Genomic DNA, 25,645 nt, shown 5'->3' on the forward strand with positions numbered 1-25,645 from the left:
GTAAATGCACAGGACATGAACATGCACCAAAATGGATATGAGGCGCCATACCGTAATCGAACGAGAAATGCTATCCCATAACTATGTTTGCTCGATTGTATATTACTTGTACGAATAACACAGAAGGGCAAGTTTGCTAATAACGCTAACAGAGACGGAGTTTGAGCGAATGAGCAAAACGCTAGTATGTATTCCCGCAGGGCGTAAGTTACAAGAGAGCAAATAGCCGAAACATAAAAGTAGCGCAGCGTTGTCACATACCCGCAACTGCCAATCTGTATATTTCATGCAGGAACGTCACACAATAGCAAACCTTAAAAGGTGCCAGACTACATAATTACAACGCAAAACATATCATACAGCAAATGAGCAAAACTTGCCAAAATAACGAAAACGTGCGGGCGAAGCACACTTGGACAAAAGTGCCAGAGTGTAAAACATTCCGGGGAAATATACAATGCAGCAAAAAAAGAGCAAAAAAGAGCGACTTGCTGGAAGACACTTTTCGATTTGCTACTTTCAACATTTGGTTGCTAAAACCTATACCAGGAATTGCTAGGTTGTAAATGTGGTTGCTACTTTGTAACTGAGAAAGCAGCACATACAAAAGAGCAAAAAAGTGAGACTGTCAGAAATTATAGCATTTGGCAAATCCGCAATATTAGCAAAAAGTTGCGATTGCCGGATTGTATTACACCGGACTCAGGCAGGGATTCCATGTCCGATTTCCTAGAATTGCGTTTGTCATATCACAGGGCTGGTATGATACCAACAAATCAGTGGTGATCTTGGTGATGTTCTTGGGTTGTCAATATGAGCCTCGTCGGTCATCTTCTATTATGCGGTATAGCATCTTCTTATGCCCCACGCCCTGCTGAGTCACATAGACGTAGCCTCTTCCAACGGTGGCCCACGGAAGACTTACGTGAGCCACAACGGTCGCGTAAGCATGCTGAGCGCTCTCATACCAGTCAGAGCTCATTCTTGTCCATTATTCACAGCATTCGGATGAGGGTGCGCTAGTCTGCATCGAGTGTCCGTCCGAATTTCTGTACTATAGACTTCATCCGATGAAGCGGGTATACATCGTCAAGAATTAAAAGTTCGATTATAATTGTCGTGATGAACAGGACTATAAATTATTGTCTATGATCAAAATTTGATCATATGAATTTCCTTTGGCATTTGATCGTCAAATGCCAAAGGAAATTCATAGCCAACTACTGTGTGGTCACCACACACTGTGAGCATCCCCTGAAATGCCGCTTCTGTGTAGCACTGTGCCAGTAGCGCACAGTAGCATCTCAGGGGATGCTCACAACACAACTAGCAACACATGAATCATTCATGATGATTACATACTTGAAGAGCTCACTTGATGGAGAGCCTTTTTTCAATGAGCCTATTTCGTTAGCACAAGGAACGGCGAGTGCCTAATATCCTTATAGGGAGGATGTGAGCAGAGCCCCAACCTGCTTTTCAGTCACCAATCGACTCACCAACCCAACCAGATGATGGACACTCCTGAAGTCGAGACGATGAACATCGCTGAGTATTCATAGTCGTTGACATCAGACATCGATGCTGAGGATGCCTCTCGGTCACAAGCTCATGTTCACACGGAATTCACTCCCGAGCCAGTTGTAGGATAGGGCTTCAATATGGAGCTCCCTCCCCCAAGGTCCAACTCTGCCGCAGAGTCTTATGCGATAAACGCAGAGTCTCTGCGTTTATCACATGAGACGTTACAAATATTAGTAAAGAATCCTCTACACAAAAGACCTTCTCACGGCCTATCACTTCTAAACGAGGAAATAGCGAGGCTTAATCATTTAGTACGGCCAGCTCTTTCTGAGACTGTCAGCATGTCTCTGCTGCTAGTGGCTAGCAGCTAGCCACAACCACAGCCATACCCCGGCTTAACTTTCGCCATCTCATCCCCGCAAGATGAACGTCTCGGTCCAAAAGGGACCCTTCCAAAGGGTTTGATGATGGCGTATTCGGTTGGCTGGTTCAATATTCGCGTGACACACACGCGCGGTATAGATCGAAATGGTGTCCCTACATGGTTTTTACGCATGGAACACTACGCGTAGAGGTTCCACCCGTAGTGTTTGAGAAGCGTTATATTTACGACGTAAATATAAGGCGACAGTTTTACCACAAAACGTGAATTATTCTGATTGTTTATAACTGATTCTGAATCACTCGTGAAACGCGTGAATCACGCGTTTCCAGGGTGCAACTTCATGGCACGCGTGGTTGAGCTTGCTCGTTGAGCACACATCACCTGGTGATTATCATCAGATGATATCAGACAACCAGTGTTAAAAATCCCACTTGGCACACTCATCCCAATGGTGAGCTACGATAGATCTAATCACCGAATTTGTGCTTCCCTTCATTGAGTTTGAAATCGAGACGGTGAAGTTGTACGTCACGGTGACGTTGTCACTGCTAGTTTTTCTCTCTTTCATTTGGCGGAAGTGAGTCTGGCTTTCATAAGGATACTCCACATGCAAAGTACTCCTCGACAGGCTCCTCTACTGCCACCTACTCAACGCTCACAGTTCATTGTAGCACTGAGTGCTAAGCACTTCCATCTATCACAATCTAAAGGATCATCCAGTCGATTGCACGCTATTGCGGCTGTCACGTGAATGGCTGCGCTTCCGTAGAGCCTGGCCATGCGCGTCACGATGAGCATGATCGTTACGCTCATTTCATAGCTGACCAAAAGCCTCCTAACATCATTGGTTTTCTGCCTGACTCTTTTATGAGCGTCGAGTTGACTGGAATTACTTATTCGGGTATCACAGTAATTTTATGGCTCCGTTCACCATCTCGATAATGAACATCCTCCTCGTCGCCCTATTCATGCGTGGTGTGGTATGCGTCTTCAAGATAGGCAACATTCGCATGCAGATGAAGACAACACATTTCTGTAATCTTGACTTGAGGGACGTCAAAGGGAACCCAATGGGATGTCACATCTCCAAGGCTATGGAGACTGAAGGGCTGGTCCTACCTGGTATGGATGATAACAAGTCGTTCACCGTTCATCGAGACATCTTCATCGCCAAGGACGGTCAAGCAGTGGTTCAAGCAGCGCCAAGTCACCCGTATCTGTATCTCCTCATGAGCCAGAACGACACGCACTTCAGCACCTCTCAACTCTTTAATAAACAGTCATTCCTCATAGAGCAGGGAACCAGGAAAAAGGATGATATGCCCAATTCTCGCAGGCTCAATGCCAATCGTACGCTCGAGGATGATGGTTGGGTCTATAAAGGTTTGGTAGATGAAGGTGAACAGAAGCTGAACAAATGGGTCAGAAGTGGCGTAGAAGGTGTGGATCCCAAATCGGGTCTCAATTTCACTGCCCTCGCTCAGACTGGTGTGATCAGTAACGCTTGGGTTCTCTATCTAGACAAGGATCAGAAGCAGATGGTGAAGCTCTTGGGTATTAACACCTTCGAGAAAGATAAAGTATATCTCGAGTCCGAGGTCACTCATTGGGAAGAGCTCGACGATGCATATACCTTGGACGTTGCCATGAAGGATATTTACTCGGCGTATGATATCGTCCAGAGCCACAATCAGGCACCAGCGAGAGAGGAGGCGCCACAACTAGATGTTGAGTTCATCAAGACCCGCTTGGTTACCGAAAAGGCTCGTCTATTCTTCAACGATGGGAAGGACCACTTCTGGAGGTCGAACGAGACTCATATTCGTGGAGATAAGTCGGTGGCACCGATTGATTATTTTCGTATCTCCAATGGCACAGCTGCACATGAGTTCTTTCTGTACAAGTATCACTCTCCTCTACAGGAGAAGGATGATAAGAAGGAGTTCCAATTACCGTCGGCTTGCAGGACCGGTAAGACCAAGTCGGTCAGTAAATTCTGTCTCTATGTTGGTTATAGCTCTAACGACACGCAACTGGGTCTCGACCTATATATGGCTTATGCCGATGAAGAAATTAATGAAAATAGAGCTCACCTCAATGTCACAGTCCATTTGAAGCAGCCGGAGACAGAGGTCCTACTTTTTGCTTTCGAAGCTGCTGGATGCGCCTTAGTTTGGGGTTCTGATATTGACTTCGCAGGCTTGCACATTCAAGTATGTCTTACTGGTGCAGGAAGCGGTGGGAATGGCACTTACGAAGGGAAAATAGCGATGTCGGTCGCGGTCGTAGTCAAAGTTCCTATCGTCCCTGCGTTGAGAGTCACACTCTCTGGTCAAGTTGCAGTCAATGCTTCGGACAATGGTGATGTCGAAGCATATGGTGAGCTTGGCATTGATTACTCGGCGGTAGTTGTCGGAGCCGGTATATCTCTGGACATCTTCGGAAACACCGTTGATCATAAGTCGGATATCTGGGAATTCAAGTCCCACTTCAACCTCCACGTATGGCTCGATGTCCTCCTCTACAGCCATGACTGGCCATGGAGCTGGACTATTTGGGAAGCTGGGCCAGTTGAATTGCGATAAGTGGGCAAGCCTGTGTTGACAGTACATCGGGAACAAAGATTCAGTCTCATGTTAAAGCTCCATGATTATATCATACATAAGAATATCATGACTTCATTATGTCTTGAACCTTGTCAAGGAACTCTCGAGCACACGTGTGCTCGTGAGGTCGCATTTTCGAGTCCCACTGGTTACCAATGATTGGTCGAGTTAGTCGATGAAACGATTCTGATCTCATTCTCGTTATCCTGGATAATGCACTATGTTTCGGAGGCATTGCTCCCAGCTGATCCATAGCATGTCGTTTGGAAAAGTCTCTCATTTAAAGCTACCTGATTCCTTCCAGATGGCCCTGTCGTGTTCCGACCAGTAACGAGATTCTCGTTGTGGGAGTCGTATAATTAACCACATCATTCAGCCCGGGCTGATGTGAGAACTTGACGACAAGGTGTTCTTCGTAACACCTTCCACATGATTCATTCATGAGTCGTTTAACCCCAGCGATGGACCTCTACAACACACCGTGTTCTCCGGTAATTTATTCTATCTGGCAGATATTACATCTGAGAGACACGAAATTTCGGGCTACTCGTTCAAGTAAGGCCCCCCTCGTGAACCTCTGCCCGTAAGCGGCACTTTTGTCCCCCATTGATGAATGCTCCTAACTTGTCTACAGTAGCGATGGCTTCTTCCCACTCCTCATGAGCAACCAAAACTTTGAGCAGTTTGGTATGTTTGGTACTTTTAGCATATGAGCACTTAGAGCTTGAAGACCGCACTTTTCCCATCTTCGATGTCGACGCGACATCCTAGTGGTATACTCCACGGATACCAAGCAGCATTAATCTTGCGAGTGCGGCCTTCAAGCCCGACTCTTCATGGACAAGCCTAGCTTGTCTCCAGACCCACGTGTTTCGAGTGTGGTAATTCAAGTAGAAAGCAGCAATGATGAAACCGGGCTGACAAGAGAATCATCGGTTTGAGACCACCATGAGAAGTGTTCTTTTTTCTTCTCAGGAAAATTCGAAAGTTTCCTATTTCGTACCAACTAATTGAAGTAGACGAGTAACGTTCAATAATGTCACCGTTTCATTTTGGTGTTTAATGCTTTATGACTATATCTAAGCCTTGTTGAAGTTTCAGCATAAAACGTGGAATGCTAAATGTCTCTAGTATTTCAAATTGTCTATCATTGCATATCATGTCGCGTGTTATGTCACATTCATGCTTATTTGGAAGTGTATTACCCGAAACTTCGAATTTATCTATTCCGAGTTCATCTACGAGAAAATACGCTCCGTAGAAGGCTTACTATTCCTAGCCACATTGCTATTGATTCGAAAGTCTCCGAGTGGCGATGGCCACCTATAATGTAACCTCCGATAATAACATATCTAGAAATTGCAACGAAGTCTCATGACCAACTGTAGACTCACAGACACAATCTGAGAGAATCGTGTTTGAACTGATGCCAAGCTGATGAACCTTCATGAGACTTCAACCTACGCAGAGTTCTGAGAGAACAACCCCCTCGTGCAACTGTTCCTGTCCTTCTCAAGGAAGGACCTTGACTTACTCGTAAGTACTGTATGCTCCCAAGGCCAGCAAGAACACGCCTTCGCAGATATTGTGGATCTTTACCAGGTGATCAGCATCCTTTGGTGTGGTCCGGCGGCCAGTTTTTGGGTAAAACCAGTAAATGCCGAGGACGGTGACGCCAACCCAGAGCACTACACCGAGTACACGGGACGTGAGGCTAAGTCTTGCCATTGGCCCATCTCTTGTAGGCTCGTGAACTGACGGCATTTTGCTACAGCATTTGATAATCTAATTTTTCATCACAAACATCGCAATTTAAATTTCTCCCACTGAAACCAACGCCAAAGTAACACAGTGAAAGTCACCGAACAATAACGAACAGTTGACACTAGTTGAGATCGAGAGGGTATAGTTCCTTACAAGTCTTCCAGTAAGTCGACGATGATAGGCCACCAGTCTTCCTTTAGGGCTTGCGTCCGGGTTGCAAACCCATTTCCCCCGACTGCTCGGGGGACTCCATAGCGTCTTTACCACAACTACTCTTGATGGCCTATGAGCCACCAGAATGCAAAGTCACTCAAGTCGCGGTGGAGTCATATACGGCTATCCAAGAATTGCTCCGCGGGCTCCTTAGATGTGACAATTTGAAATGATTGCGGATTGTGGCGACTTGAAATCGATAGTACATGGTATACCTCGGATGGACGATCGGTTGCTGATTCTCTTTCCAAATATGGCGAGACATTCTTGCAGGAAGTTGCTAACCCCGAGACGGTCGTTACGGCCGTGGACGCCACCAAGTGACTTTATCATTATCATCAAGATCATTGGCCGAGTCGTCCCCGATCACACTGGACCCGGACTCGAGAATAAGAAGGTTCACCTCGTTGCCGCTTGGATCAATGTTGCATTGTGCAACTTGCACAGCAGCTCACGCTGAGACGGTCCCAGCAGGAAGGGTCAGCCACACGTCACTCATCATCCCAGCTAAAGGCACATTCCATAGCTACCCGGATGAGGCGGAAGAAGGTGCTATTGGCTGGCCAAACCCTCTAGTATGGACTCCATGCTAGAGGAATCGGCCAATACTCTATACTATGGAGTGCAACTTCGCGCAGTTGGCAACCTTCTAAGGCCGGGATTGCCAGAAACGGCACCACCAAAGACAACTCCAACTAGTAGCCCTGTTACAAGCACCACCAACGGTCAGGTATATGAGGCCCTCGGCCGGCTATTGTTATCACGTTCTTCGTATGAAATGAAACAATTCTAAGAAAAGCAATAGAGTCCACAATAACGTAAAAAAGAGACAACCAATTGTGTCGGCCCACCTTGAGGGGAATTCTGGGATCTTTTATTAATCCAACTAACATAACGCACTTCTGACACGAAACGATTGGTACTACAACGATCGTTGGTATCTATTTTTATTCAATTACTCCTCAATTTCCGTACCGTCTCTCGGACAACTTTAACCACCAATGGTGCCGCTAAGAACACACTGGTCGCCAGAGCAACTCCCGTATTATCCCCTGGCACTGCGAACTCGAGCGGGATGGTGAATGCAGTACCACCGCGTGTGAGTCGGAACTTCAATATTGCCGAATCGAAGTTGGGCCATCGCAACATGAGCGACCATTGAATAAGCGTTGGAAAGGCCCCATCTAGTTCTTCCCACTCGCTCAGACTTTCCGCACCGTTTAGTTGTTGTGAACACTTCAGCTCAATCCCCGCGCCCGCAGCTAGTGACATAGTGGGGCCACAAGAAACCTCAAAGCCCCCACTAAAGGGTAATACAGTCTTCGCTTCAAAAGCAATATTCCCTTCCCCCTCAATAGTGAAGTTATATTTCATAATGCAACGGTCCCATGCTGTCATTCGGGCTAGATCCTCATCGCTTCCCACCTCCGGGTTGGTTTTCTCAATTTCAAACGCTGCATGGTTGCCATGACCAACAGCCAGGGTAACACTACCAGTCCAATCCTTGAACAACTGCAGCCCCCAAGTGATAGCAGCTCCAACACCACCAGTCTGTGTCCATGATACTGTTTGCCTCACAGTAGAATGTTGACCAACTTGCCGAGTAATAACCGCTTCTAGAGCCGGTGGCCACCACTGACCAGCTAATGTATCAACCATAACACGACTCTGCATGTACTGACTCCACCCGGTTTGCCAGAAATACGTCATTTTCCCAACGCCTCCTCCGTTTGCTTGGACGTGGCTCGCCGTAACCACTGTGAAGTTATGTCGTCCCGCGGTTACTCCCATGCCGTGGGTGAAACTCGTATACGCCCATCGCGGGGCTTCTTGCCAATCTCTAAATTTAAGACCAGTGGTCATTTCCCCCTGTAGTTGGAACATTCTCTGAACTTTCATTTCCTCATTTCCTCGTACTACAGCCCTCACCCGGCGCTCCAGCTGGGCCAAAGTCTCATCCTGTTTCACCACAATACCGTCGGCGAGACTGATACCATTGAGACCGTATTTATCATAAAAAGATCGCATAGTTGGGTTGGAGAGAACTCGATAGGCGTAGTTGATTCTCCTGAATGCCTCCGGATCCGCCCCTTGTGCTGCTCTCTTATCAGGATGATGCAGTTTACTTTGATCTAGATACCCCTGGCGAATCGCATCAGCGTCGCTATCGCGAGTGACGTGGAGTAAATCGTATAAGTCAACCTCCTCCTGCTGCTGCTGCTGTTGGAGGCCAGATGGGTCCCCGTCCTCGTACTGAGAAGGAGGCATTACAGTAATGAAAAAACCCTTGGACGGAAGGAGAGTAAACCACCTGATATATTGGCATAAAAGGCATCATGCCGGGATCGAACTCGGGACCTATAGAGTGTCGGAAACTCTATTTCACAACTACAGTCCACCACTTCACCACCCACATGGTCAACCGGCATCTCGGTAACATCGTGGTCAACTAGGGGGACTCCACATCCTGGAAAACTACTACTATATCGGGGCTACTCCCATCTACCCCTACACGACAACCATGACCCCACATACACCTCCAATTCGCAGCTAACGTGACTGGATTGGGGTGCTACCCCCATGCGTACGGGGGCTATCTACGGAGAATTTCCAAGCCTATGCACATGAGTGATTGCGAATGTAGTGCGATATCATGAGACTGAGACAAAACCCCGCTCTATAGTTGATATTCCCACAGGGTCTACAAGCCCACGTGATTCCCTTTAACCCTAGTAGCCATATCTAATTACCACCCCTAATGAACTTCCCCGCCTCTATATTCAGCCTCAACTGATGCCCGTAAACACGAAAAAGGTACGATATGCGGGAAAACAATATGTCATGGAGTAGTACCCTACCCTATGTCAGACCCTATTAGTACCCTTCATACTATGTCGAAGGTGGTACCCTGAGGGGATCCCCCTTAGGGGATTCCCCTCAACAGTGCCACTCCAGAATGGGGGAGTCCAACAAAAGCAATCACCATTGACCATACTATTTGCTCATTATATTACTAATCCTTTAAAACTACTTTTCCCCTGAGGCATCAGTCTTCGGCCTGTAGTAAACCTTAGCCGCAAATTTCCCAACACCCTTCCACGATCAGTTTCCGCCCACCTCCAGCTCAACCCACTCAGCAATACGGCCGCATATAGTACCAAAGTAAGCACAAAAGGTAGTTGTAGCTCCTGAGACTCCACCAGGGTAGACTAACACCCAATACAAGTCCTGGTAGTAGGCCCTTCTAGGCGACAACTCTGCGACGAACACTTTCCTGCTTCCTACGGCAGATGTCTATAGCCGGATCGCTGGCCGAGGGATCGAACTTGCACCTGAGGATGTCGTACATGTCATGCTTGTCGAATTTTGAATAACATTAGTGAATCAGCGGAAACATGAGAGTCAGCCCAGTCTTCTCCAGCGGACGTATACCCTTCTTGGCAATCTTATTCTTCTCCTCAATTATGGTGATATCAGAGGGAACGAGGAGGAGGAGGAGGTGCACTGCACAACCTCCCACGACATAGCCATATCCTACTATTCACTACACAGACGACTAGTGCTGAAATATATGTGTTTGCTTTCCTCACCTGAGCTCGAGAGTTCCCAAAGGTAAATATAGGAATTTACATATTCCAGTGTGGCAAAAATGTACAGAAATCAATAAGACTTCCAAAATTTTCCTCAGAAATTTCATCAACACATGGTACACCTTTTCAAGCCCTATTTCGCGTTCAGTCAGATCAACTGAATCAGCGATTTCATCGATTTCCGCCTTTCATCGAAATTGAACTTACTTCAGACATGCCGGCCAAATCGATTGTACTAATGACATTGATTTTCGTATCGAGCGCGCTGGGGAAATTGATCTTACTGAGGCATATCTTGGCTCGGATGATTGCTCGCCTTGCGAAATTGATCTCCTTAAACGCGAAATAGGATGCATATTTTCCTCCACTACGAAGGACAGTACTATTCCAGGGCAATGTCATGGTTTGCCCAAATCGCCTATTCACTCCTTGTAGGAACCCCTTCTTTCCACGTTGAACGACTGTTTTGATGAACTTCGCCAATTTCCAATGAGAGGACTTATGAAAAAAGCTGCCGATACCGATGTTGGATTCGATAGCACGATGGGAAATACACTGGTGATCAATTCGGACTTGGTTTCAAGTTGGTGTTGTATATGAGTGAATAATATTTTACCCATACATAACATCATAAGAAAACTATAAGATAACATCATAAGAAAACTATAAGATAACATCATAAGAAAACTATAAGATAACATCATAAGAAAACTATAAGATAACATCATAAGAAAACTATAAGATAACATCATAAGAAAACTATAAGATAACATCATAAGAAAACTATAAGATAACATCATAGGAAAACTATAAGATAACATCATAAAAAAACTATAAGATAACATCATAAGAAAACTATAAGATAACATCATAAGAAAACTATAAGATAACATCATAAGAAAACTATAAGATAACATCATAAGAAAACTATAAGATAACATCATAAGAAAACTATAAGATAACATCATAAGAAAACTATAAGATAACATCATAAGAAAACTATAAGATAACATCATAAGAAAACTATAAGATAACATCATAAGAAAACTATAAGATAACATCATAAGAAAACTATAAGATAACATCATAAGAAAACTATAAGATAACATCATGAGAAAACTATAAGATAACATCATAGGAACATCATAACATATCATTGGTAATAATATTCACATATTCACTAAATATGTACATGATTAAATACATGTGTTGGTGAGAAAATAATTTTCTTGGGGAAATTTCGGCAAATTCGAATTGGTTCTCGCGTCGGCGCTTCCTTAGTGTTCTATTTCACCCGAAATTGTATGTAAACTTCTATAATCAGTGATGAAAACTCCTCAATTCAGCTGAAGAAAGCGAGCATATATTTCTCTAACACTGCATGTCATTGACATTATCAATCGAAAATTCATCAAAAACAGACGATGAAAACGTAGAAAAAGAACATTCCCTTAAGAAACTGTTAAAATATCAAAATCGGCGTAGGGTCGATTGAGCATTGATTAACTCAGCGGGGATAATAAAGTAATTCTTTCAATATCTGAAAATATGAGATTGGATTAGTAGTGTTTTTTGGAGTGAGAACAGAATTCTACACTATATAATAAAACTGTTGATGTAAGCTGTTGATGAACCTTCTACTGGTGACTCGTATAATGGAGTTTCACCCGTTTTACGTAGTGGAGTAAAACTCGGCGATATTCGTGGCATGCAATAGTCGTGAAATGTGTTTTTCATATCACGGGTGAACCTCCAACATACTATTAATTATACAAGCCACCAGTGGAAGGTCCATCAACAGCCTTAACCGGTCCGACAAAGAAACAGAACCCGCGGAGGAAGGAGCGGTTCAATGGTACGTAGTATTCGTTTTACTACAGTGCGAAGGTTACGGAATGGGGTTGAAAACATCTACTACGACTTGCTACCACGGGCGAGCTTGTAAATCTTGAACATCTTGAGCCATCTTGAAATTTCTCAGCTACCCTATCACCGCCTCTACAGTGAGTTGATAATGACAGTGAGTACAGTTCCCTTTATCATGGTGTTGAGTATAGTATCAGAGTAACTTGTAGTAGTAGTAGTAGTAGTAGACTGTAGAGGCTAACCAACCCATTAGCCGGATCTCTCAATAGGGGACGACAGTTGTTCTGCTTCCCATCGTGAAGAGTGAACTTGTCTTGATTAAGAAGTAGCATATGCCTCTCATACGGCCCCACCATGTATGAGGTGTCGACTCCGCTGTATTCACTATCAATCCTTACACTGGGTCCATCACTACGGTGAGGTATGATGCTAATTAACATAATTTCAACACCGAGCGGTAGCGACAATATTCACCATCACTCTGGCATCCTCCTACCAACGGTTAAATCCAACGTTGTTACAACACATGATATTTTCCCTTCCTCTACACTCAAGTAAAACATCAATATGATCACCCGTCGGGCCGTTGACATTGACTTATAACACTAGCCAGAGCGTTACTATTTGGAGGAATAGGATGAATACAACAGCAACAGTACAATCTACTACTAGCCGAGAAAGGAGAAGAGAGAGCCGCTCTCTGAGAGTGGGAGAGTTTTCCAGCAGCATCGTGGCTGATGACGAACTCTTTAACCTTCGCACTGTAGTATAGCCAATACTACGTACCATTGTTCCGCCCGTCTCTTTGCGGGCTCTGTTTATTCGTTTGATTGGTTAAGGTTGATGTACGTTTCACTTGTGACTCGTATAATCTACCATGCGAAACGTGTATAATTCTGTTTCCACAAAAAAACCTCCTACTAGCCATAGCTAGGTGGGACAGATTGGGCACACAACTATTTGGTGATAGAGTGATCAAATACCCAACAGCGTATCAGAGGTTGTTGCGTTCATTGGTGAGGAGCTCAGAGTGATCGATGCAGTACTTTGGTTGGAGTGCATATCACCGCCAATGTCAACGTGTTCGATTTGTATGGAGTTTGTAGGGGCGATAGATTCTCGAGGGGACGTTGGTCAACTTGTTTCAACTGAATGTAAACACATCTATCACGAGGCATGCCTCAGTCGCTGGATGAAAAGGTGAGCAAACTGTTAGAAGTATTCGCTCGAACAGTATTCACAGCATTTAGGATTTCGATTTCGACTAAGCTGAGCAGTGTTGGAATATATGTATACTTACCTCTGCTGATTGCAGAAGTTTCATCAGTTATTAAAGAAGTTTAGATACAAATTTGAGTACACAAACTCATGAGAATCTTGTCAATGTCACCTACACGTGTAGTTGATCATATGCAAATTTTCCCACGTGAAACCTCTATAGAAAATGACGGTGGTAGCATAATCATTTTGCTGAAATTGCGGTTAACACACTCATTGTTCAGGTCACCGACCTGCCCAGAGTGTAAAGCTGAACAGAAGTGTAAGCCGGTACGGTTACGGCCAGAGGTGCAGAATCTAGAGGACCACATGCTTCCTCATGATCTCGATACTGTTGCTGGGCTGTTAGCAGAGATTGCTGATGTTGAAAAGGCTTCTGGGAAGATCGAGGCACAGATAGAATCTGTGGAGACGACTAGTGAGAGTTTAGCAGAGGAGTGTAGATGTGGAGAGAGGAGATTGGAGAGCCTCAGAGGTTGCTTGAGGAGAACTAAGCGGGAAAGGCAAGTTGCTGAGGAGAAGGTATATACGGTTGAACATGATATGCAAATGAAACTGGAGGAGTTACGACAGATGCAGGATGCTGTGAAAATGGACATGCCCTTGAGAGAACCCCGGAGTGAGATGAGACAACTAAGGGATAGTATAGTTAATAATAGAAATATCGATGTTTTAATACGCGCTGTGGAGGTAGAGTGGAAACAGCTTTTGGACACGTATAGGCAACCAGGAGGCGATCTCGAGAGTCTTACTATACAACTGAACGAACTAGAGGAAGAGTTACAGGAGGCTCGTACGAGATGCCGTCGAAGTCCCGTAGGGAAGCGAAAGCGTGTTGGATTGACCGCTCATGAACGGGTGATGAAACGTGGGCTGGAAAGGCAGCTTAGTCGAGGAGCAGAGGCGGAGGAGGACCAGAGTGTATTGCAGAGGATGCGAACGCTTGTCTCGGGAGGTAAGGAGAATCAGTCATCGCGGAGTAATGGGGTTGCGTTGAAGAGGCACGCGACGCGGGTGGTAGACCCATCTCAGTCTGCGGGTTCGGTGAAGGAGTCTGTCGTTGTGGCGGCCCCCCTGCCCAAATTGAAGAGAACGGCGACTGAGGCATTGTCGGACACATGTCCACTTGAGGATTTACTTGGCGACTTGTTGGAGAGTGAGAGCAGCACTCGAGTGGCGAGGATGGACGATCACGTGGGGCCTGGGGGATCTACGTGCAGTTATGTTCCACAAAGAGAAGGAGGAGAGGACTCGGTAGTGGTGGTGGAGTTGTCAAGTGATTCAGATGCAGTAGAGACTGTATCGAGATGCCCAGAAGTGCCTTTAAAACGGCGAAGGCTGTACGGAGGGACCCGACCGAGGGTCCAAAGGCAACTCACAGATTTCTTCTTGAGATCGGAATCTACGGAGGGCTAAGGAGAAGAGAGCATGCGCATTGTACAATTATCACTTTGAAAAGGGGTTGGGTTGGTATTCCTCGTCAATTTGCGAGATCTCATTAGTCATTGATAATGGTCAGTAGTTTTCCTCACTCCACCGCAGGGTTACCCAAAGACGACTCTGCAGTGATGGTCCCGCCAACGCTCCTCAAGGTCAGAATCGGTGAGTGTTGCTCGCTATCACTCGTGTTGGAGGAATATGTATTCGCTTCCCTCAGCTGAGTTTCCTCACTAATTATGGAATTTTGCTAAACAGTTGACAGAAATCAACGAGGAAATCTCCCAAAGTTTTTCGTATTCTCACCAACACATGCAGTTGACCATGTGTATATGTTCCTCGATATGCGTATGCTCATGCATTCATTCACGCCCTGAAGAGCCCGAGGATTTGGGCCCTTTAACGGTTTCATCTGCTTTCTGGAAGCTGTGTTTGAGGATTGTATGTTTGGTTTCCTAAGCTGAAATCAGGAGTTTCCTCACTGATTACAGGAGTTCACACAAGAATTAGAGTAAAAACTTTGTTCTTATTTGTTTGATTGGTTAAGGTTGATGAACGTTTCACTTGTGACTCGTATAGTCTACCATGTGAAACGTGTATAATTCTGTTTCCACTCAAAAAAAGAGTAAAAACCAGTGCGAAATTCGTCAAAATTTTCATACAGTCACCAGACATGAAGTTGACCATGCGCATGTTTCCTAACACTATTTGGAGGTGTCTCGAAGGGATCTCGAGAGTCTCAATGATCGAGAGTAGAGCGAATTTCTAGCAGGAGTCGATTTACTATTGTAGGCTTAGCTACAGCACAAGAAAAGGAATCAATATTTGGCTATATTCTAGAGTGGCCTCACTTCACACCCACATCTAGTTTTCTAACATAGGTTCTAATTTCCCGGTAGATGCTTCCAGATTACACGTGTTCGCTGAGGAGAGTGTCGGAAACGAGAATAGGTATAGAATGAACTATCTGGTATTATATTTCCAGATATTTCGACTATTTCAAACACATCTTATAATGTTCAGTCCATCCCTATGAGCTGACATTCTGAAAATACTTAGTGGAGCTTTGCATCATGCAGGTTATATTGAGTCTGTAAAATCTTCGTGTACCTCCATCTAGCTCATACTCTCACTGGAGTGATTCAGGTGAACTCAATGACCTCGGTGATGACATTGATAGGTGTTGTGATACCTAGGTCAGGGTCGGTGTCTGTTTTACTGGGGGAACGCAAGGTAGTAGGCATAAGGAAAAGTTACAACTCTTATTCTTGTGGAGAGAATAACAGCAGGAAAGCTTGGAGTGGAGGAAAGCTTACAATACCTCGCTCTATGAAAAGGGGGAGAAGCTATGCGTTTGCGTGCCGCGGTATCTTGGCGCGATGGAGAGGGAGGGAGGCGTTCCTTGTCGGTGTGTATGAGGCTTGAAGGAATGAAGAGCAGTTTGGATGCAGCATAAACGAAAGCATCGGCAGCCGAGTACATCTAAGTTGAGTATGCGAATGACTTGACATTTTCACGAATCACGTTCTTGTTTACTTGATGGTTGTGTTATCGTGTCACCACTTCATCATTTGTTCTGCGAGGATGGTACTACGAGGATTTTACACTTTTTCGTCCCACACTCGTCGCGTGCAATGGAAATAGCTGTGCAATCCCGATGTATAGAACGAATGTTGTTTCCCAACATACCGATAGCAGATCCGGATGGTATCACAGTCGTAGGCTGATCGTAAATCAACTAATTTCGGAGGACCCCGGTCAATGTCATCGACTAATCTTCCCTCACCGGTCGTTTCCTCGAGTAGTAATTTACCACTCTGAAAATACCAATGGTTATTCTGTGACAGTGCTCTACTCTCCATGCACATACCATATCGATAAATCCTGCGCTTTGTATCGTAGACCAGAATAGACAGAATGAGCCGTGTCGTTGTGTCGAAGCAGCATGTTTGAGGCTTAGCTGAAGTTAGCTGCGTTTGTTAGTGAATCGCATTTTATGTTTAAGTCGAGTTTTTACTTATTAGAATACATAAGAGTATTTGGTAGTTTACCAGAATTTCATTTCTCGCCGCAATGTCCAGCAGTCTCCTTAAACTTCACTATTTTGACATACCCGCTAGAGCGGAGCCTATTCGTCTGTCATTCGCAATACAAGGTGAGCTCCAACTCGGATAATGGAGTTTTCATTTATGAGAGTTCTTAGGTATTCCTTTTGAAGATGATCGTATTACGAAGGAAGATTGGGCGAAGACTTTGAAGCCTAATCACGTGTTCCCCCTCGACCAACTACCGGTTTTGGAATTCCCTGATGGCAAAATGGCGACTCAGAGTTATGCCATTTTGAGATATGTGGCTACGGTAGGCAGAAGTGGATCTCTCCGATGCATCTCAAATCGTGATTGTTTCAGCTGCGTCCCTCGTATGGTCTCTACCCCACTGACCCTATCCAGAGACTAGGCATAGATCAGCTGTTGGATACCTTTGCCGATATCAGAGAGAAGACAAGAGTTGTCAAGGTCATGTCTGACGGCCCCGCCAAGGAAGCTGCGAAATCGGTAGGCTTGTGGTGCTTGTCAGTTTATGCTGTGATTGTCTGTTGAGTCTGTCTGATTCGTCAAAGAGTTCAGAATTGATTGCTTTTTACTTCTCAGGAGTTGGCAAATACCACTTACCCGTTCTACTTTGAAAGAGTAGAGCGCATGATCGGAGATAATAAGTACTCAGCTGGAGACCATCTCACGATTGCCGATCTGGTAAGAAGACTTCAGTGTCTTGGTTGGATCTTATTATTCATGTTAAGTATGCGAAGTTTGATCGTGTGCTGCTGAGTTATTAATTCTTTCCTTGGCATAATTCGTTTGATTGTTTAGAATGTTACATTTAGTATTTGCTGATTTCCTCAGATGATCGATTCCATATTATACTTCATATTCACCCTCGCCAAGTTGGGTATGCAGCCATCCATGTTGAAGCCCTATGAGAAACTCCAAAGGATCCAGACTTTGGTAGCGGCCAACCCTGCTGTGAAACTGTGGCGCGAGAAGCGTGAGGTGAAGCCCCTCCCTGCTGTTGCTGAGAGTTTCGCTCATTAGATAAGCTGTGTAACGCAGCTGGATTGTAGCCGATTTTCATCTCAATTCTACAAATTTCATATTTTGTTGCGTTGTTTATCAGTGATGTGGCGAGGTTTCTAAACGCAAGCGAACATACACCCCTCCACATATTCTTAGCATATCCGGTTTTTCGACTCGTGCACAGCCACCACAACGAGTATCATCTTGCGGCTCAGGGAGGTATGTACTTATGCTTTACCTGATATGACCTCCAAGTTTCAGGGCCTAACTCTTCGTAGTTATTGAGAAGTCGAAGACCTGTAAGAAAATTTCTCCACATATTCTTAGCATACACGTGTTAAAATTGCGCCTCAAAATACCAACTTTTACTCGGGGAGTATATCTATAACTCCGCTCCTGATCTAATGCTATACATCAACAGAAAGAGAATCGTTCATAATGGTATCCTTTCATGTTTCACTCTCATATTTGCGTTCTTCCATATTTCCGGTTATGTATTGTGTATGAGCATGATCATCAAAGTGTTTGTGTCCTACTATCAAGAATTCCTGAAGTTAGTGCTGTCCGCGACTCTGTTGTTGCTTATCTGGGAATAGTTGCTCGTACTTAACTTTGAAAAGTCTTTGTCGGTCAGCAACTCCCTAAATGAAACACATTTTCATTACTTTATGAACTTCTGGAGGGGTCCATTCCTCCATCATAAAAGCCTTGCAGGCTTAGAAACTCTGTTAATCGAACATAATCGTTACTTTATGGCTCTTAGATGGGGTTAGTTCCCGTCTCACTAATTCTCTCTAGGTGGGTATATATGTCACCCCAAGATTTGCCGTGGTAGAATCATTTCCAAAGTTGTGCGATATGCGAATACCAATCTCGTCAGAGGCTTGTCATGCGTGTCTCAGCGCAACACAATCTTTGTCTCTGTGCTTGCTGGAGTGGTTAATGCTACAACTGTACTTTTTCCACGTAGGATGCCACACACTAGATTCACTAACCATTCACAAGGCACTAATGAGCGAATTTGCGTCAGGGCTCGTAAATCCAAGGCTCGAGTTATCCACGAAGTATTCAATCTCTGATTACTACTACCGTACCCTGCACTAGAGTCGGTGGATTTTTCACCCAAATTCTGCTCCATCGTGAAGTTCCTTCGGGAATTCTCTGAAGCTCGTTGGTATATGTTCTGCCTCTCGACTCAGGAATGCGGCGTTAACAATACACAATTTTTCACCGAGTTTTGCAGTCTGAGCATCTAGTGAAGTATTTGGATTTCAGCTGCAGATAGCTATTTCTGCTAGTGAGATCTCCGCATGACAATTTTGATGTTTGTGTGTTCCCTTCGGTTCAATCTTTATAGTTTTTATCGATGTTCCAGTGTCAGCTACATAACGAATATTAGTCTATGTTACATAGCGTCTCAGAGTTCTTGACAATTTCTTACTCCACAATGTCCAGTAATCTGCTCAAACTTCATTATTTCGACTTGGCTGCTAGGGCGGAACCAGTTCGTCTGTCATTTGCTATTCAAGGTAGCCTCTAACTCTTGCAGCTTAGCATACCTTTCTGTGGCGTTACAGGGATCCCCTTCATTGATCACCGTATCTCGATGGAAGACTGGAAGAAGAGCCTAAAGCCGACTCATGTGTTCCCCCTCGACCAACTGCCCGTTCTGGAGTTTCCTGATGGCAAAATGGCGACTCAAAGTCATGCTATTCTGAGATATGTGGCTACGGTAAGGTGGATTGCATAGCTTAACATCAGCTTCCTAATAATGCATTCGTTAGTTTGTTTACTTGTTTTAGCTGCGTCCATCGTATGGTCTCTACCCCACTGACCCTATCCAGAGACTAGGCATAGATCAGCTGTTGGATACCTTTGCCGATATCAGAGAGAAGACAAGAGTTGTCAAGGTCATGTCTGACGGCCCTGCCAAGGAAGCTGCGAAATCGGTAGGCTTGTGCTTGCTAGTACCCTCGTGACTTGCTGGCTCAATTGTGCTGAGTATGCAGTGTAGAGCAGATCAGTTTTTCAATTTCAGGAGTTGTCACGTACTACCTATCCGTTCTACTTCGACAGAGTTGAGCGTATGATCGGGGACAACAAGTATTCGGTTGGAGATCACCTGACAATCTCTGATCTGGTAAGGGAAGTCTCGGCCGAGATTCTCCAGGGAGCTCGATTCAATTCCGTTTTTCCTTGGAGTTGAGTTTCGCGGTGTTTGATCCTAGTGATGTAACAATCACCCAAAACATCACTGATGTTCCGGGTGATTGTCTGCGAAGTTGTTTCGCCACGTTGCACTTGTTATTTGCTGATTTGTTCAGGAGATTGATTCAATATTATACTTCATATTCAACATAGCAAATCTGGGCGCTCAACCATCCATTTTGAAGCCCTATGAGAAGCTACAAAGGATTCAGGCTTTGGTAGCGGCCAACCCTGCTGTGAAACTGTGGCGCGAAAATCGCGAAGTGAAGCCCCTTCCTACTGTTGCTGAGAGTTTTGCTCATTAGATATTCTTTGAAAGCATCGCTTGATATTTTGGTTTGTAAATGGTTTTTATCTCAACTTCTACAACCATTGTCGCATCGTTGTTGTGTTATTTATTGTTGTTATGTAAAGGAACTGATTTGAAAACAGCACACTAGGGAAAAGTCGCACGATCTACCGCAGACAATCTGTTCAATTTGACTGTTAGGTCACGTGTAGAGCAGTTAAATTGAGCCACAGTTTGCTTCTGTGTGATCGTCAAGTCTCAATCTAACCTTACGAACCGTGTATGGTGTGCAAGTCGTGTATACCGGGAGACTTCGAACCATCGGATGACCAATTTGTCCATTGATAATAACCCAACAATATTGGTGATATTATTGTTAACGAGGATAGAAAGAAACGTTGACATGAATTCCCTTGCTGGAATGAAAGTTCATAAGGGAACATCTGAACAGAGTTAGTTCGCATGACCCAGAGGACAGGATATTATAGAGTCTACGCGATCTCCGAACCAAGCTGATTGAATTCAACCAACTCAACTAGAACTCACTTATAACTACGCACTGTCCCGTGACCGTTGTATGTGAATCTCCCCAGGCTCGTGTCTAATGCATCCTCGCTCTCGCCATCTTACTCAACTCATTACTCGAACAATGCTTGCCTCAGCGTGTTCGTGTTAACATCAAATCAATGCAGCTGCGAGAAAAGTTATCTAAGTTTGTGAAACAGATAATATGTCTCAATTTTAGCTGAAACAAGCTATGTGTGCTAGTGAAGATACGCTTTCATACCGCAATACGTTCACTACTCCTTAATCGGATTATTGTCAGTTTAGTACAATAGATATATATGAGTGCAATTCGTATGGTGCCTTAGAATTTAGTAGAATATCATCCTTCATAATGTCCAACACTCTTCTAAAGCTTTATTACTTCGATGTGCCTGCTAGAGCAGAGCCTATCCGTTTGACATTCGCAGTTCAAGGTTAGCTTCAGTTCCTCTACACTCTATTTTTATGAGAGTTCTTAGGTATTCCTTTTGAAGATATTCGTGAAACGAAGGAAGATTGGGCAAAGACTTTGAAGCCTAATCACGTGTTCCCCCTCGACCAACTACCGGTTTTGGAATTCCCTGATGGCAAAATGGCGACTCAGAGTTATGCCATTTTGAGATATGTGGCTACGGTAGGCAGAAATGGATCTCTCCGATGCATCTCAAATCGTGATTGTTTCAGCTGCGTCCATCGTATGGTCTGTACCCCACTGATCCTATGGAGAGATTACGCATAGATGAGTTGTTGGAAACCTTCGCTGATATGAGAGAGAAGACAAGACTTGTCAAGATCATGCCTGATGGTCCCGCTAGAGATGCAGCGATTTCTGTAAGGTGTATTTTTTTATCTGATTTCATCAGTGAGAGTTATAGTGGTATACTCAATGAATTCCAGAATTGATTGGTTTTTACTTCTCAGGAGTTGGCAAATACCACTTACCCGTTTTACTTTGAAAGAGTAGAGCGCATGATCGGAGATAATAAGTACTCAGCTGGAGATCATCTCACGATTGCCGATCTGGTAAGAATCGGCTCCTGGATAGGCTCATTCTTTGCGGCTATCACGTCTCAGTTGATTGTTCAGTCTGTTGTGATTTGAAGGGTTTTCGTATCGTTGTGTGGTAGTTTATACTCGTTATTCTCTCAGATGCTTTTCGTGATACTAGATTTCATATTCAACCTCGCACATCTGGGCACTCCTCTATCCATTTTAAATCCTTATGAGAAGCTCCAAAGGATCCAGGCGTTGGTAGCAGCCAACCCTGCTGTGAAGCTGTGGCGCGAAAATCGCGAAGTGAAGTCTCTCCCAGCTGTTGCTGAGAGTGTGGCTCTCTAAATGGTCAGTATTCACACGCCACTTGATAGTTAATCTTCTGACTAGTTAATTTTCAATCTCTTCAAAATTCACTCGTGTTGTTGCGTTGTTCGTTTTGAAGTTGGTGGGTTCCCATTCAAAGTGCAGCGTGTATGCTCGTAAGATGACTAATGTCGAAGCACTTATCGTGAGAGATCCTAAGTAGTGCTTTAAAGTTTATCTACGAGCACTGGTGTAAGTCTGAAATTGATGAACAACGTCGAGGTATGTTACACATCAGTACGGATCTAGTACTAGGTTCACTCACTTCGAATCGTACATGTGACGTAACTCCTCTGGAATGACGATATTCGGGATAACTTGATGAATTGTTCGAATCTTCGAGGGAAGAATCAAGAATTGACTCGAAACAATCTTGATCTATCTTGACCTAAGCAAGACGATAAGACCTTGCGTAGAGAACGCTGCGAATGACCCATACCCTCAGTGCCATAGTCGGCTATTCACCTCGCGTGGTGAAATCTTCACTCACCCTCTATATTCATAGTGAGTGAGACGTTACGCAACTTTGAAACGCTCTGTGCAAATCATGAACGATGCACACATCAAATTCTGTATGTGCATCGGCCATACTATGCACTAATCGAGATAGTACTGTTGATTGGCGGCTTGGCCAAGACCCAGTGTGATGAAGTAAATTTTTCCAAGTAGTCTCTGCTTGTCTGTTTCTCCATGGCTGAGTACACCCTTCATTACTTCGATGTCCCTGGCGCCGCCGAACCTATCAGGTTGGCGTTTGCCGTCTCGGGTAAGTATCTCGCTGAGTGGCTTGATATTCGTTATACTCCTGATTCTATAGCGTTTCAGGGATATGTTGATTCGATCCGATCATATTTGTTCCTCGTAGCCTACGAGTCGTAGGTATTCCCTTCAAGGATCGTCGAATCCCTTTCGCGGAGTTCCCTGCTATCAAGTCCGAGTTCCCACTTGGTCAAGTTCCCGTCTTGGAACTCAAGGATGGAACCATGATAACTCAGGGATACGCCATTCTTCGCTACGTGGGATCTGTAAGTCTGCGCGATTCTTACCTCCTGTTGAGCCGACGAGTCTTCGTGCAGTTGAACCCTTCTGCCGGCCTCTACCCTCAATCTGACTTGATGAAGCGTCTACGTATTGACGAGCTTATGGACATGGTCAAGGATACTCATGTGAAGTTAGCGGCTACTATGAAGATGGACGAGGAGATGAAGATGAAAACTCGGAAGGTCTGAGGGCGCGTGTATTGTACCGACTTCACAGCTATAGCGTTTCGCAGGCTCTTGCCGAAGAGGAAATCCCTTTCGTATTCGGGAAGTTGGATGAGATGATTGGTGACAAGAAGTTCGCTACAGGTGATGAAATGACAATTGCTGATCTGGTAAGCCCGATACTTTTTTTCTGGGGAGATGGGAATTCCAAGCCGTTCACGCTGTGTGGTCTGTACTGCATATGCTGTTGAGTATCTAGGGCTGTTATTCAGTTGCTCACCAACATGATGGAGGTCTTCACCAGTGGTTACATCGATGGTTTTCCGGCGACATTGTGCGATCCCTATACTAATCTACAACGTGTCAAGTCTAACCTTTATGCTGATCCTAGGGTTGTGCAGTGGAAAGAAAAACGCGAAGTTGGTGCTAGTTCATAATTTTCTGGCTTCAAGTAGTTATGCGTATCAGTAGTCTTGAGTAGCTTCATGATGACGTGGACTTGAAAAAGCTCATATGTTGTGTTGCGGCTGAATAATTAAGATGACTCTGATATGAGGACGGGGTAAATCACGGGTTAATTTCACCCGTTCAATATAATACGCGTAGTTCTGTTGGTGTCGGTAGGTATATAACAATTCGTGACGCGGCTTACTCTTGAAAGAAGTATCCAGAGTCATTCAGGTCAAAAGCGTTGTGAATGGCCCTATTTAATGAGCTTGCTTTCTCTATGGAGAAGTACCGTGCACCGGAATTAGGCGCAGATTCAGAAACCGAGCGAGAGATTCTCATGTAAGCTGTTACATAATTCCATAAAAACAAAAACGGTTGCAATATACCAGTAGATGACATGTCATACCGCCTGGTAGGAGAGAATTTGTACAGTCACATTGCCGTTGAAATACTACGTACGATTCTTCACCATTAGCGTGCAGTAGACGAAATCATTTCAAGTGAGATTATTACCGTTACAGCGCAACTGGCAGCAAACTGCCGCGAACATACATATATCTTCGCTAGAAAGTCTGCTGGTGACTCACCAGTGGTGAGTCCCTCGTTCCGAGACTCCATCCAATTGTGAACGCTGGTTAGCTGAGCTAACTTAGCTCAGCCACGGCTGAACTTTCACACTGTCCGAGGCTTGCATCTGTACTCAGTGAGGCGCTAGGAGCGTGCTCCTTCTCCCAGCCTTTTTATCATATGAGTCACAGATAGGTCTGCGAGTGTTCAGATAGCGTATTTGCAACAGGCATGTTACCCTCTCTGCTGTTGATGTCCAATATTTAGCTAATGCTCTATTCGTATTGGCTACCAGAATAACCAGTAAATGGTTATAAATACTGATGTATCAGTTTTATTGATAATACTATTCATACCATCATTAGTCTGCATAATTTATCCATTATTAAAATAACGCAACTCGTGGTCATGACAAAATAACGGTTATACATGAGTAGTGTAGGACAATTGTGCTGCTCAACTCAATCTAGCGAACCGGGAATAGGCAACAAGTGCTGCTATCACAGCTCGGCCTCGGGTGTGGTAGGCGAAAGTCGAGTAGCTTATCGTAGGCATTGATACAGTAGGAGATGTATGTATCTGGTTATGGCAATGACAGAGTTACTTTAGAGTTACATGTACAATAATCATAATATATACAACTTCATGATAGTAAACAACATAGTATATATCAGTAGCCAATAACAATAGCGATATATCAAAAGACGATTCACCCGGACCTACCCGGAATGGCCACGACCGTGCCTTTCCCTCGAGCACATTCCGATGGGCTCCTTTCCTCCTACCCCTAGCAAGATAGGCTGCTATAGCCCAGGTAGCAAAGGCGACTGACACCCCAGCTGCCACTGATATCCACAATAGTGTATTGCTCTTCTTGGTATCAGCATGCTCGTGACTGAACAATGTACAAGGTGACGTGCAAGGACCTCAGCGGTGATACCTCCAATCAGATCCCGATCCCGACGAAGAAGCCAGGGACTCATCGTCTCCCACCACCGGGATAGCCGAGACTTTCCCACACTCTCCACACTGAATAGTAGGCTCCAATGCAAGCTGACGGCATCGGTGGCATATAGGGTGTCCACAGGTGGGCAGGGGGATCTGAGTGCTGCAATGAACCGTCACACTGGTTGACAGCACTATACCGTTCTTCGGCCCGGTTGCTGGCACACAGAGCAGTTCAGAAGCTCTGAGACGACTGGTTCTCGGGAATGGGAGTCGCTGTAGCCAACTCACTGACAATTGTGAGATCATCCGTGATATCCGACATGATAGTAGCAAAAA

The 25,645-nt window shown here is 44.7% G+C and overlaps 6 protein-coding genes across 6 annotated transcripts; 5 read left to right on the forward strand and 1 right to left on the reverse strand.

Moving 5' to 3' along the window:
• Positions 1 to 2,850: 2,850 nt before the first annotated feature.
• Pmar_PMAR023468 (hypothetical protein) lies at positions 2,851 to 4,494 on the forward strand (the record flags this gene model as incomplete). Its single annotated transcript, XM_002783300.1, has 1 exon — positions 2,851 to 4,494. The coding sequence occupies one exon, from the start codon at positions 2,851 to 2,853 to the stop codon at positions 4,492 to 4,494; it is 1,644 nt and encodes a 547-aa protein (XP_002783346.1).
• A 2,906-nt stretch (positions 4,495 to 7,400) lies between these two features.
• On the reverse strand, positions 7,401 to 8,760 carry Pmar_PMAR023469 (conserved hypothetical protein; the record flags this gene model as incomplete). Its single annotated transcript, XM_002783301.1, has 1 exon — positions 7,401 to 8,760. One exon carries the CDS (start codon positions 8,758 to 8,760, stop codon positions 7,444 to 7,446), a length of 1,317 nt encoding a protein of 438 aa, XP_002783347.1. The 3' UTR covers positions 7,401 to 7,443.
• A 7,976-nt stretch (positions 8,761 to 16,736) lies between these two features.
• Pmar_PMAR023470 (Glutathione S-transferase, putative) lies at positions 16,737 to 17,755 on the forward strand (the record flags this gene model as incomplete). Its single annotated transcript, XM_002783302.1, has 5 exons — positions 16,737 to 16,818; positions 16,867 to 17,021; positions 17,072 to 17,218; positions 17,315 to 17,416; positions 17,567 to 17,755. 5 exons carry the CDS (start codon positions 16,737 to 16,739, stop codon positions 17,753 to 17,755), a joined length of 675 nt encoding a protein of 224 aa, XP_002783348.1.
• A 1,402-nt stretch (positions 17,756 to 19,157) lies between these two features.
• On the forward strand, positions 19,158 to 20,317 carry Pmar_PMAR023471 (Glutathione S-transferase, putative). Its single transcript, XM_002783303.1, has 5 exons — positions 19,158 to 19,266; positions 19,315 to 19,469; positions 19,540 to 19,686; positions 19,776 to 19,877; positions 20,062 to 20,317. Exons 1-5 carry the CDS (start codon positions 19,185 to 19,187, stop codon positions 20,248 to 20,250), a joined length of 675 nt encoding a protein of 224 aa, XP_002783349.1. The 5' UTR covers positions 19,158 to 19,184; the 3' UTR covers positions 20,251 to 20,317.
• Positions 20,318 to 21,132: 815 nt separating this feature from the next.
• On the forward strand, positions 21,133 to 22,118 carry Pmar_PMAR023472 (Glutathione S-transferase, putative; the record flags this gene model as incomplete). The annotated part of the gene is made up of 5 exons (XM_002783304.1): positions 21,133 to 21,214; positions 21,260 to 21,414; positions 21,465 to 21,611; positions 21,702 to 21,803; positions 21,930 to 22,118. The coding sequence occupies 5 exons, from the start codon at positions 21,133 to 21,135 to the stop codon at positions 22,116 to 22,118; spliced, it is 675 nt and encodes a 224-aa protein (XP_002783350.1).
• A 711-nt stretch (positions 22,119 to 22,829) lies between these two features.
• On the forward strand, positions 22,830 to 23,781 carry Pmar_PMAR023473 (Glutathione S-transferase, putative; the record flags this gene model as incomplete). The annotated part of the gene is made up of 5 exons (XM_002783305.1): positions 22,830 to 22,905; positions 23,019 to 23,164; positions 23,216 to 23,362; positions 23,413 to 23,514; positions 23,617 to 23,781. 5 exons carry the CDS (start codon positions 22,830 to 22,832, stop codon positions 23,779 to 23,781), a joined length of 636 nt encoding a protein of 211 aa, XP_002783351.1.
• Positions 23,782 to 25,645: the final 1,864 nt, after the last annotated feature.

This window comes from Perkinsus marinus (genome assembly GCF_000006405.1).
Source record: "Perkinsus marinus ATCC 50983 genomic scaffold scf_1104296937140, whole genome shotgun sequence".
In the NCBI taxonomy this organism is placed as follows: Eukaryota; Perkinsozoa; order Perkinsida; family Perkinsidae; genus Perkinsus; species Perkinsus marinus.

Bases quoted from the DNA above. Each gene is read 5' to 3' on its own strand.
- Pmar_PMAR023471 (XM_002783303.1), top strand. From the start codon at position 19,185: ATGTCCAGTAATCTGCTCAAACTTCATTATTTCGACTTGGCTGCTAGG. The intron at 19,267-19,314 runs GTAGCCTCTAAC...GTGGCGTTACAG, and splicing joins TCTGTCATTTGCTATTCAAG to GGATCCCCTTCATTGATCAC. The intron at 19,470-19,539 runs GTAAGGTGGATT...TACTTGTTTTAG, and splicing joins TTCTGAGATATGTGGCTACG to CTGCGTCCATCGTATGGTCT.